The sequence below is a fragment of the Fundulus heteroclitus genome, chromosome 15 (assembly GCF_011125445.2).
Source record: "Fundulus heteroclitus isolate FHET01 chromosome 15, MU-UCD_Fhet_4.1, whole genome shotgun sequence".
In the NCBI taxonomy this organism is placed as follows: domain Eukaryota; kingdom Metazoa; phylum Chordata; class Actinopteri; order Cyprinodontiformes; family Fundulidae; genus Fundulus; species Fundulus heteroclitus.
In genome coordinates this window covers 8466657-8479488 of record NC_046375.1, presented here as the reverse complement: position 1 = coordinate 8479488, position 12832 = coordinate 8466657, and the positions used below count along the sequence as shown (strand labels likewise).

Sequence of the window (12832 nt, the reverse complement as noted above, 5' to 3'; positions counted from 1 at the left end):
GACTTATAGCTGCAAAGGGTGGACCAATGTCAGATTAATCCCCTGTGGATTAAGAATGGGATGTCTCTTAAATTCATATGTGAGGTGAGCAGATACTTTTGGCAATACAGCATATCGGTTGCTTCTTTCATCCGTCCATAAGTCATAAATCCATTTTTCCCCATCATGCAATCAACTATCATGCATTAACCAACTGTCCATGTCCCTATCCATCTATCCAAGCATCCATTAACTGCTCATGTCCTTCGCTTATCTATTCATGCATAATTCATCTGTCAAGCCCGTACCATGTTTCCATCCATCCGTCCATTTTTTAGAAGTCCATCCAATCATTTATCTATTATACATCTTCATATTTCCATGCATAATCCGACCACCCGTGTTTTTGTGCATCCATCCATCCAATTTGTTTTATCCTCAACTGTGTGGTTCCTTTTGCAGGTTTTCCATTTAAAGCTTGACCACTATGTAAAAGTTTGGCATTTCTATTTAAAAATGGCTGAGAAAGCAGAAAATGTGTTTATAATTAAAGTTATTAAAATGTCTAGGGTACATTTTGATTATTTATTTTAAGACGCATAAATCAAACCTTTAAGGCTCCCAGTAGAAATAATTCACACACGGACAAGACAAATCGGACAAAAATTCAATAGTTTAAATAATTTATACAAAAAAAAAAAAACACATCCTGGTGTATCAGGAGTGTGACCTCTAACCTCAGAGCATCACTGAATTCGACAATTATTCATCCAAAAATGGTTTACAAATGTTAGCCCTTGTACAAGAATGTTCATGTACATAAGTTCACAATGTGCGCTCAAACGACACTCGGGTAAAACACATTTCATGCTGACAAAACACGTTGCCGTACAAAATTACAGCAGTTAAAATAGAAGAACAGCGAGGACTAAAAAATAGCTTTCATATAAAACACCCTAGAAAGACACTGTAAACAAAAAGCTACCAAAAATGGCCACGTCTCAATCATGAGTTCCTCCGCTGCGTGGGAATTTTCACTTCTGTACAGTGAGTACAAAATAAATACAAACCAAAACAGTACATAGCACTTCAAAAACACATTACTCGTTCACATTAAACTCGTCTTACTTCCCAGCTTGAAAGTAACGCATATAGGCACGGTAATTAAATTCGTGAGCGATGTTTGGTTAACACAATTTTCACTTTTAACTTCAAAAGTCAGTCCAGTTCGCCTCAGTTTAAAAGTGAGCTTCCAGCGTCAGAAAAAACAAAACAAAAAAGGTCTGCTGAAACAGAGATAACAGCTCGTTGTTCATGTTACCACGACAGTGAAACAATCAATTACTCCAAAGGGTCTCCCAGACTGCAGCCAGGAAGCTTCATCACAAAGCTATCATCTGTTACGTTAGAAATATTCCAAATATGAAGGGTCGTTCCTAAAACACAGTAATTTTAGTTTAAAAAAAAAACTTTGATCTGAATTTCAGCACAATCCAAATAATTCTCTATGTACAGTCAACACAAGCTGTCAAGAACATCTTGTTTCATGCTTCTTTTTTGAAAGAATTTGTCATTAATCACATTTATGTTCTCATAGATATGCATAAAGAAAGTCGTTTGGACGCAGTATTTGTATTTTATCCAATAAAGACATCTCATAATCAAAAACTCACAGAAAGTCCATCCACTAAATTGATTATGGACTCAGACTATTCAGATAATGTATATTTTTTTAATTTTACTCGTAACTGAAACAATTTTACTAATTTTTAAATACATAAAACATATGTTTACATCAGAGTGGCACAGCTGTAAACTTGGAGTTAAATTATGGCTAAATTTCCATTTAGCTGCTTTAGTTTCTCTATCTTAAATCCCCCTCACCCACATGCAGTAGGACTTTAGGTCAGAAGATAGTTTATGATTAACATCTGTACTATTTTATTTTTCTGCGCTAGGTCAAGTGGTCTAAATTGGGAATGTTCTAATTAACTATTTAGAAGACAAAAATGAATCACTTGACAAATAATTTACTTTTAAATACTTCTTTAGCTTGACTATTTAGTAGTGCAATGGAGTTAATTCAAATAGAGCTAAATTATGTTAATTTCTGCACTCTTTAAAGCATAATTCATATAAGTGTCATCAGATACAGTGCCTCCACATTTATTAGCATCCCTGATAAAGATGTTTAAAAAGCTTTTAAATAAATATATTTTTGTGCAGTATCATGATTTCACAGAAAACAACTTTTGAAATTAGAAATTATTACCATTAATATTCATTGGGGAAAAAATCTGCTGTTACTAAATAATCGTTATTCACCATTAATATCATAAATTTGACTGAAGTTTTTCTGTAATGTGAACTTTATTTTATTTGATAAGAGGGTTTAGGAACTTTTAATTCATTTTGTATGGTATAAATGTATGGTATAAATATGGCCTGACACAGAGGCTTCTGTTTAAAATTGGTAAAACAAGAAAGCATTGCAATCCAGTAAGGCAGATGTGTACTGATATTTATATGTTAGGAAATAGCTACAAGAAAATAGTTACCCATATCTACAGTCAGATAATTTTTCGTATTCGGTTTAAAACTAGAACGCTAACAAATTCAGCTGGATGAGAACCTAACTTTGTCTTACTACCATGCGCATTGAAGATGACGGTAAAGCTGCCTTACTTTTCTCATCTTGCCACCAATGTTAACGGGCCTTAAAGTACATTTTCTTTATATCCAAAACCTAAATAAAAGAGACATTTTTGGGGGGGGCATCAAGTTCTGGCACATTTGTGACAAATGTGTCACAAGGATCTGAATAATTTTTTTTTCATACATGATTGCCTCTAGAGATACAGCGCTGAAACATTAATGTTCTGTACCCCATGTGTAAACGCCCCCAAAGTGTTAAAATGTTACCTGAACTAATAAGAAAATAGTTTTTACTACTCTGTTACAGGAGCCACATCAAGAATTCAGCATGCTAAAGTGATGTAGTCTTCATCGGCGCAGACAGAGCCCCTGCATGGAACAACAAGAGACTGAGTAATGATTTTTTTCAGGTCATTGTTGCGTAATGTGCTTAAAAGATGCACATTTGTGGGGCATGTGTTATGATTCTGACTTGTGACAGTCATGTAAAAAAAAAGTTTGTTTAAAACAATCAGTGGCAGCTTGGGTTAGAGGGAGTTAACCTTATGTATGCTATTGAATTATTTGTGTAGAAAGGAGTCTTTACTGAAAGCTTTTTATTTTTATATTTTTGTTACTAAAACAGCAAAAGACTCCAACACTTTCTCTTGAAGAACTGCGGAATGATGTCTTGGAGTTCCAAACTAGTGATACTAAATAATAAAAATGACACTTTCCCAGAACGTAAAGGCTTTTTCTCCCAGAACTTAAAAGTAACTATCCTGGAAATTACATACTTTCTGGAACTTTCTTTGTTTCTTTTGTTCTTTTAATGAAAGTACACACTGAGATCACGTAAATCCCTGAAAGAAGCCACTTTCTAAAACTGACCCCAGAACTTTCAGGTAAGTAACTAGAACTTAATGATTTTCAAATTTTCTATATGACAAGTTATTTTAAAGCCTTTGTACACATCAGTAGTAGGAGCGTCAGTAATTGTGGAGGGTGTTTTTTTAACCGTTTGGTTTGATCATATGATAATTTCAATATATTTACGAATCATAATTCTTTTTCCCCACAGATGAAAAAATAGGCATCTGTCTGGCATCTCGAACATTTACTTCCTTCGATGTATTTTACTCTTGTTGTCATTTCGGTTGGACATCCACATCAAATGACAGACCGTAAGTTTCCTCATCAACAAGGCCTGAAAAAGCCATGGTGTTGTGCTTCTCTCATTTAATGAAGATGGATAAGATACTGCCTTGAGCATCTCTGCATATAAAATACCTCGCTTTTGTAAGAGAAACTCTCTGATGTGGGAGGAAAACAGGAAAAATAATGAAAAACATCAAGTTAGCACCAAGAGTGCAGCAGAAGGCATTGGACTTGTGGAGGGTTGTAACTGTTTCCACTGGTAACTGGAAGCAGGCGTCTTCACTGTGTCGTTTTTAGCTCTGTATTTAAAAAAAAAAAAAACAACTCTTCCGGTCCTGGCGAGGAAGGCTGAGGATGCATCGAGGATCCACTTTGTCTTTTTTATTTTTTCAAACACTGGTACATCAGCGCTCGTGGATTCAGCATGTAGCGCTCAGAGTTGAGCAGCTTGGTGAGATACTGAGGTACCTGGGGCCGCGGAGCCACGTAGGACACGCCGGGGCTGACCGCCATCACCTCTGCGATCTTCTGCTTCATTTCACGGATCTCCCTGTCCTGTTTCTTCACTTTATCTGCAAGACGAGGAAACGCATGAGTGATGAGGCAACGGCTGCTGCTCGGAAGGAGACAGCAACAATCCACAGTCAAAGCTATCATGAGATAATAAACACAAAGGGACCCTTTATGAGGAGGACGTTGTCATTCTTTGTCATTTTCAATCTGCCACCATTCATTCATGTCTGTTGTGACACACGGAAACAATACTAAGTGGCTAATGGCTGCAGTCTGGCTGAATGAGTCATCTGGGTGTTGCTGCATGATGACTTCATGAGCTGCTGCACATTTTGCAGCGGGTGACTCTTTAAAAGGCTGTCAGACAACTGCAATGGCTTTTACGAGACAAAGAAAGAATAAAAATGCAGAGTGAATTTCCTTCCCAAACCGGTTTCACAAACTACTCATGGTGTGAGAACAGCTAAAGCCAATAAATGCAATCTTGCAAAAGACAAAACAAAAAACGTTTCTGGAAATTATACTACAGAAGTTGCAAATGTTCCTGAAAAAGGGGCAAGGGGTGCTGAGGTAAAACAGATCGGGATAGGTCTGTATTTTGGTTCAGATATGTATAAATTAAATATTCATTCAGGTGTATTAAATGCATTTAAATGTATTTACATAAATCCAAGAGAATATTAATCAGCTTTATTCCTACCTAAAGTTACCAGTTGATGGTTTGAGTCCATCCACTTTGACCAGACAAAAACTAAACCACCCAATTAATAATGAGCTAAAATGTTGATGGTCTTTGAAGGGTCTCAGAGGGGTCTTCTGATGTGCACTGCAACATGATCCGCTGCCTGGCATGTTGCTATTTGTTTGTTCTGCACAGAACCTTGCACACCTCCAAACTACACATATGGTCATTGATAATTGCATTGCAATATTTTCATGCTACAGTTCAGACAAGCAAGCTGCTAACCTCTACGTCGGGTAAACACCTCTCAACCAAGCTTTATTTTGTTCATTTTTAAAGGTACTACTTTAGTCTAGTATGTATGCATAATAAATGACTCATATTAAATGAATGATACCTATGTCAGTGCACGCATTTTCAAATTGAATGGCCAGTAAAGACAATTAGGGTTATAATTGGCTCCATAGTGAAATTAGGGCTTACTTAAGGCCGTGATCCCAAGTCTAAAGTGGTCACCGAAATATCAAAAAATAAAGCAATGCAAATTTTTAGCCACTTTGCGAATTGGTCTTTAATTTTTTTTAACCTCTGTTAATTAATTTAATGACTAAATCCTTCCGTGACAAAATTTTCAACCATAGTTTATATTGTTTGTTTTAAAACATTTAATTCCAGTAAGTACGCTGCATCTGTGCCTCATTATAATGGATCTAACCGTACGGAAGTGTGTTAATAAGCTAATTTACTAAGGTGCATTTATATGTTTTAGTTTATAGCAGATAAAAAACAAAGCAAAACTGTGGCTGAAATACAAATAGACATAAAACCATGATTTCTAGGTGTTTGTTGGCAATGTTTAGATCAATTTTAGAGAATCTTTTAATGTATGCAATCAGCAGTGCATACAGCTTTTTAACGACGCATTTAACAGGTTAGGCTTTGCCCCCTTGTCAGCTTTGGGGGGACTTTATTTGGTTTTCTAACAATGCAAGGTCAGACACTCCAAGTCTGCTTGCTTAAAAAAAGGTTTGTGGCTTAATTCTTAAGTCACGAATTAACGTGTAAACTAGCTAGCCTAGACAATGGCACCTCTCCTCAACCTTCATGATAACTGTAAGTCCCTTATTGGGGAATATGCATGAAAATGGAAAAGAAAAAAAAAGGATAAGGGAACCTTGAGCAATTTCCAGCTGTCTGCGGGCGTCTCCCAGAGCCGAAAACAGGTCCAGCTTGATGCGCGTCTCTGCGCTCAGGTTGTACTCCAGATGTTGTGCTTTCTCCTGCATGGCTGATAAGGTGGAGAGCAGCATGTCTGTCTCTTTCTCCACGCAGCGGTACTTCCCCAATGCCTGAAAACAAAAGGAAACAGCAGATTAAAAAAAAAATCCTCAATCTAAGCCCACCAGAGGGAGTCAGTGCTTTAGTTTCTCAAATTTTTCAGCTTCTTTTCTCCCTCTTTCTTTCTTTCTTTGTGGGGATCTTGCCCCCCCCCAGAAAAACAATACGCCACACAAAGCAAACAGTTTTCACGTACACGTGACTGCCAACACTTATCACTGAAACAGACGAATATGTAAAAAACATTTGTAATAAATAATACATTTCAACTTGGTAATCTTTAAAAGGTAAACGCAATGATCTCTCAACAGACCTGGCTTTGATCTCAGCATGCACGGTGAAGCGTATGTTCACTAATATGAGATCAAATCCCAACAACGCACAACAACGTGCACACCAGACGTCCATTCAGTAATACTGCTCACTGATGTGAAGATGCAATATGCAATATAGGGAAAACAACGTCGGAAATGAAAATCATTCGGCTTGCTAAACAAATTCTACAAAAAAAATAAAAAATACAGACACAAAAACCCAAAAAAAGCAAAGAAAGCAGACCATGAGCAAACTCAGGACGACGATGTAAACGACCATTTGGGACTCACAGACACTGAAACTCACAATTCATTCCCAAACAGAGGAAAAAGATACCTCGATATCTCTCTCTAGATCTACCACACGGCTCTCTTTCACTTGATACTCCAGCTGCAGTTGTTTGTACTCTGTTTCTAGATCTTTAACCCTTTTCCTCAACATTTGGGTTTCACAGTGTTCCTGCCTGGTGTAGGAGACGGAGAGATTAACAGCTTGGATTGGGAAGAAAGCAGCGGGGATTATCAGAAGATCAGTTCACACAGACAGAAACAGAACATCAGCAGATTTTTTTTTTTTACAGGATTCATAAACCAAGACAAATAAAAAAATAAGATGCCAAAACAAGTCGTAAATTTGAATTTCAATTAAATTCTCACATGTGTTCTTTTTTAACCCCTTTGGTACAATGGTACGATACAATATGCCTTTATTGCCAGAAAAAGCCTTAAATTTGTGTTTCATTGCAGCACTGTTGTTTACAGACATAAATACACAAGCAGAATCAGAAAGTATACATTGTAAGATGAGCAAATTATTGCAATTAGAACAATTATAATGCATACTATTGTGTGGGTTTTGGGAAAACAATCTCTGAAATGTCAGATTCATGCTAAAATTAACATCCAGCATAGTGTTGGTGGAAATCTGGAACCCAGGTTTATTTCACCGTTCAGTGTGTTGTTAATCGCCTTTAAATCAGACATAATGACATTTGCAGTCGTGGTTCCACTAAAAAAAAAAGAAAGTCCTTTATGCCTTGACTTCAGACAGACACAGAACGTTAACATTTAGACATAATTAGCTGTGGAGCGGTACCTGATCTATATCAGGTATGCAATTTCAGGTGGAAATCTCTTCTAAAACCCTCTGGGTTTAAGGGGGACGTTTTACAAACTTTACCTAAACTTGCAGGCATGAAGTTGTAGGCAATTTGTTTCTTCAGAGCTAATGCTTACAAATGAATGTTTGTCAAAGGGGTAAAAACATTTTTTTTATTTAATAGAGCATATTTTTCTGAATTTTGAGCAGTCTACAGCTCTTGGGGTAGGGTGTCTGTATCCTGGGCTTCCTTGCTGAACTGCAACAAGTGCAAGATGGTAATCAAACCAGCAACTTGGTAACTGGTTTGAAGAAACACCTTTTTTTTGTTTCTTCCTGACATAAAAAAAAATAATAAAATATACTTTATCTTTCTATCTTTGATTTGTGTAAAAATAAAAAATACATTTTCAGTCTGATTATCTCTGCGGATGAAAAAAATCTGATTACAAAATAAAGTGCTTTTAATTTTCCTGTAGTTCTATATCGAGAATTAAAGGCTATCTAGGGACTTCAGGTATAAATGAAAATGAAGATTCGGCTACATTAAAATGTGGGAATTGTTAGTGCTATGGGTGATTTGGTAGAAAACAGTGGGATTCCCCTTACTGTAGAAAAAAACCCTTTCCCCTCTGCTCCTCGGGTGCGATATATTCAAGGAGTTGGAGGCACTGTGCTGCAGATCCTGAACATAAAGGTTTTAAAAGTTGCATAATGTGAGCTGTGACCAGCCCACCGAGGGCCTTAAACCCTTAACACTAATTCTAAAAGCAATCGTCAGCTGCAGAGAGACAAGAACAGAGCTAATATGGGCTCAGCAGCAGCGATCTAGATGAGATGAAGGCGAGATAATGAAGCCTGACTGATGCCTGCTTTCAGGATATTACTATTATCAAGACGTGCTGCGATGAAGGCAGGCATGACCTTCTAAAAAAAATTAGTGAAGGATAAAAATAGCTTAATCTCGGCGAGGAGCCTGACTTCACGAAGGTTTGCTTCATAAGTCCAGTGCAGTGACATCAGGAGCCTCACTGGGCCTAAATGTAATGACCTCACTTCAAACTGTAAAAGCTTTTGGTCAGTGCGAGTTTTATTATCAGTGTCGAAAACGAAAACGAGAACATTTATGTGAAGTGGCTGTCGTTATGACCCAACCGCAGCAGTGCTTTGCAGCGAACAATCCAGCTGGTATGACTGTGCCAAAGCTGATGCTTAATGTTAAATCGGGTTTATGTTTCACCTTTCTCTGCTATTATGTGGCTACAGGTGTTTTGTATTTTTTTTTTAAACAGGGTTCCCACACCTTGGTGAACATCAAATTCAAGGACCTTTCAAGAGCTTTCCAGGACTAATTTCCTCAAATTCAAGGACCACACGTGGCGGCATTTACCTACTGTGACCGCTGAATAGGTTATCATATTTTAATACAATGCAAATTCAATAAAAGACAAAACGGCATAGAAGTTGTTGGGTCAGAAGCAATGCAAGAATGTGGACCTAATTTATAGCCTACATTGATATTGATCATATTCATAGCCTACATTTATATCCACAGTACATGGCTATGCCATGCTACATTACATATAAGATGTACATTAGTCTACCGTTTTATGGAATTTTATGGAAAAAAGTGCAGCATTGACATGTTCAGAATTATATCAATTTGTTTCACTTACTTTCATCTTTGATTAAGCTAGTTTTTGACTTTGACTCTGAAAAGTCGCTAAGTATAGGGACAAATTCGCCGAGTTGGCAACACTGTGTGAATGTAACCTATTGTACGCATGTAGGCCTAAACCGTAGCCTGCCAACTAACGAAGAAGAGCGAACGTACTTTTGCAAATTAAAAGTCTGCGGAATCAACATAAATGTAAAAGATCGTGTGGTAGTAAAATAATGACACGAGTCGTCATCCGTGTTAACTTTCAACCCCACAAAAAAATTCAAGGACTTTCAAGGACAAGGCGCTTTTTTGGCTGTTTTCAAGAACTTTCAAGGGCCTTGAATTTATTTTTTCAGATTCACAAACTTTCAAGGTTTTTAAGGACCCGTGGGAACCCTGTTTAAAATACCTGATTTTTTTAAACCAAAAAAAAAAAAAAAGATGATATAAACACAGACATCAGAGAGGCGTCGACTTCCTCTTTTATCTCACACCAGCTGTGGGTGGGATTTTAAGGCACCCACTCACTCGCTGGAGAACGAAAGGCGGGATTTACCTGTTAGTCAGGGTCCGCGCTGCGCTCGCCGCCTCCTCCAGTTTCTGAGCCTGGAGCTCAGCCAGCTGCTTCTCAGCAGACAGTCTGCCCTCTGCTTCGGACCGGGTCTTCTTCTCCAGCAGCGCCGAGGTCTGTTTGTCCCTCTGCTTGGTTTTAGTCAAGCACAGAATCCTGAGGGCAGGATGGGAAACTGATGGTCAGAAGGGGTCTTGATATGAAAAAAAAAAAAAAAAAAAGACATTCCATGTGCATGAGAGTGCATTCGTAGACGCTTGAGTTGTTTACGTTTGCTTTACTCAGAGGACTCCGATTCCTCTTTCCTTCCCTCAACCAACAGAAACTTCAAATAATTTAGTATTAGCTGTGTTTTTATTTAACCGAGGAAACATCTTCCTATCTTTTGCTTATTGTCTCATACTCACTGGAAATAAAAACAACTGAGATCAAAAAATACTATTTTACATAAGCCAATGTGTGCATCATTAATATTGCTGCAGCATTCAAGTATTACATAAACAAACCCAGGCTGAAATTAGCCTTTTAAAGCTGCAGAACCAACAGATTGGCATTAAAAATGTAAATAAATACAAAATGAATTGGCCAACAGCAAATCCAAGTGTTCATAGAGCCTGTATCAGATAAAATATATATATCTCTATCTATCTATCTATCTATCTATCTATCTATCTATCTATCTATCTATCTATCTATCTATCTATCTATCTATCTATCTATCTATCTATCTATCTATCTATCTATCTATCTATCTATCTATATATATATATAGATATATATATATAGCTTTTCTATTGTTGTTGATTCAGTGTTCATAGAAGCATAAAGGTTTTCAGAATTGGGCCACTTCACAGCTTGGCTGGATAAAGGATAAATATTTACCAACTGTGCATGAATAAAACAGGAAGATGGTTGTTTTTCCTTTCAATTTCCTGCCTTGGAGTCAGAATTTGCTGTGTGTGATTCCTGTAACCAAAAACCCAAAACTGTGTTTTTTACTCATTTATGATTGTAAGAAATTCTTTCAATTTGTAAAATTCTGGACATTTTCAAAACAAAACATTTACCCGGTTGTTGTTGGGTTTTTTTCACCAGGGGTCCGTTCTTCGTACGTCGCTAACTCAGTTAGCAGGATTTCATTGTTGACGATTTGACATGATCTTGGATCGTTTGGTTCTTCGAAAGACTTCCTGCACTTGTTGTCATAGCAACATGTGCGCCAGCTTAAACCTGCTCGAGAGCAGGCTTATTTCATATAAACAAGATTAGATCACGGCTGTATAAGCGGAGGAGATAGGGAAGTCTGCCGTAGCCATGTTGTCCATTTTTACGACAGCAACCTGTTGCGGAAGGTGCAAGAATAATTTGCAGAGTTTTTCGAATTAATCGCGTATTGCGCAATAGACAGGATCCTTCAGTGCAGCGCGACAGTTTAATTGTAGAGAGATTTTTCTTGGTGGCTGTTATAAACAGACAAACACATCATTTAACATTGGCTTTTAAAGAGGAAAAAGTGGTGCTGGAGCCATAAATCTAAAATATTTAAGTTATTTGTATGATGGTTTGCTTTTTATTTTTATCATATTCAGTAAGAAGAGTTGTTCGGGCCATTTTATTGTGAAGTTTAGTTTTACTTTGAAAGGCTTGCTTCCTGTCGAGCCGTATATTGTATTAGAAAAAACTATGGATGGATTATTTAGACACGGAGCAATACAGTTTTACCGTGTAAACTGTGGATGACTTGGAAAAGGAAGATTTTCATTTTTTATGGATAAAGATTTTTTTTGTTAAAATTCCCAGTTTGCACGTGTCCTTTACTTCCCGTCTCTAAGGAATGACACTGAAATGTGGATCTCTTGACATAACAAGTGCCTTTTTAAAATAAAGTGTAATAATTAAAGGCTACCATTTTGTAGAATATTCTTGTATTTCACTTTTACTTGTCCCCATGTTCTAGTGGGTCCCGTGGAGGCTCTGACATAAAAGAACAAAGTAAATACGAGATTATTAAAATGCAAAAATTCATACTGTAGAAAGTGATAGAAACATCTACCATGGACAGTATTTACGCATTAATTTGTCTGCCGCGTTTTGCCAGCCCTCTCTCCTGGCTTTAACAGATTTTGAGGTGTTTTAATTTATGACTCAAATTCGGCATAACCTTCCAAGCTCTTGTTCTGCTTGGGAGAAAAACTGTGGGCGTTCTTTGGCCATGCTGAACAGCCAATAGCAGCGCTGCTGATCAATGTTTCTACTATCGATACATTTCCCCTTTTAAACAAACGCATGAACGCGCAGTTGTCTCAGATAACTCAATCCAGCCATACTAATCGTAAACAACAGGTGTGTTGGAAGAACCCAGTTAGCCGGATCATGATTAGCCGGATGAAATCATCTTGGATGTCTCATTTGATCTTGGATGTTTTTAAAGCAACGTACGAAGAACGGACCCCTGGGGTCTGTTCTTCGTACGTTGCTTAAAACATCCAAGATCAAATGATCAGCAACGCTGCTATTGGCTGTTCAGCATGGCCAAAGAACGCCCACAGTTTTTCTCCCAAGCAGAACACGAGCTTTTAATGGAAGGTTATGCCGAATTTGAGTCATAAATTAAAACACCTCAAAATCTGTTAAAGCCAGGAGAGAGGGCTGGCAAAAAGCACCAGACAAATTAATGCGTAAATACTGTCCTTGGTAGATGTTTCTATCACTTTCTACAGTATGAATTTTTGCATTTTAATAATCTCATATTTACTTTGTTCTTTTATATCAGAGCCTCCACGGGACCCACTAGAACATGGGGACAAGTAAAAGTGAAATACAAGAATATTCTACAAAATGGTAGCCTTTAATTATTACACTTTATTTTAAAAAGGCACTT

At 37.4% G+C, this 12832-nt stretch overlaps 1 protein-coding gene across 2 annotated transcripts in view; it reads right to left on the bottom strand.

Moving 5' to 3' along the window:
* Positions 1-634: 634 nt before the first annotated feature.
* si:dkey-12h9.6 (macoilin-1) overlaps positions 635-12832 on the bottom strand; it is a 25573-nt gene continuing 13375 nt past the window's right edge. The window contains exons 8-11 of one of the 2 annotated variants that reach the window (XM_021319769.2): positions 9937-10107; positions 6956-7082; positions 6141-6315; positions 635-4343 (exon numbers count right to left, since the gene is read on the bottom strand). In XM_021319769.2, coding sequence (XP_021175444.2) covers positions 4153-4343; positions 6141-6315; positions 6956-7082; positions 9937-10107 — 664 coding nt within the window. In that variant the 3' untranslated portion in view covers positions 635-4152. The remainder of the gene's footprint in view (positions 4344-6140; positions 6316-6955; positions 7083-9936; positions 10108-12832) is intronic. The other variant, XR_001166465.3, reaches the window with a different exon arrangement.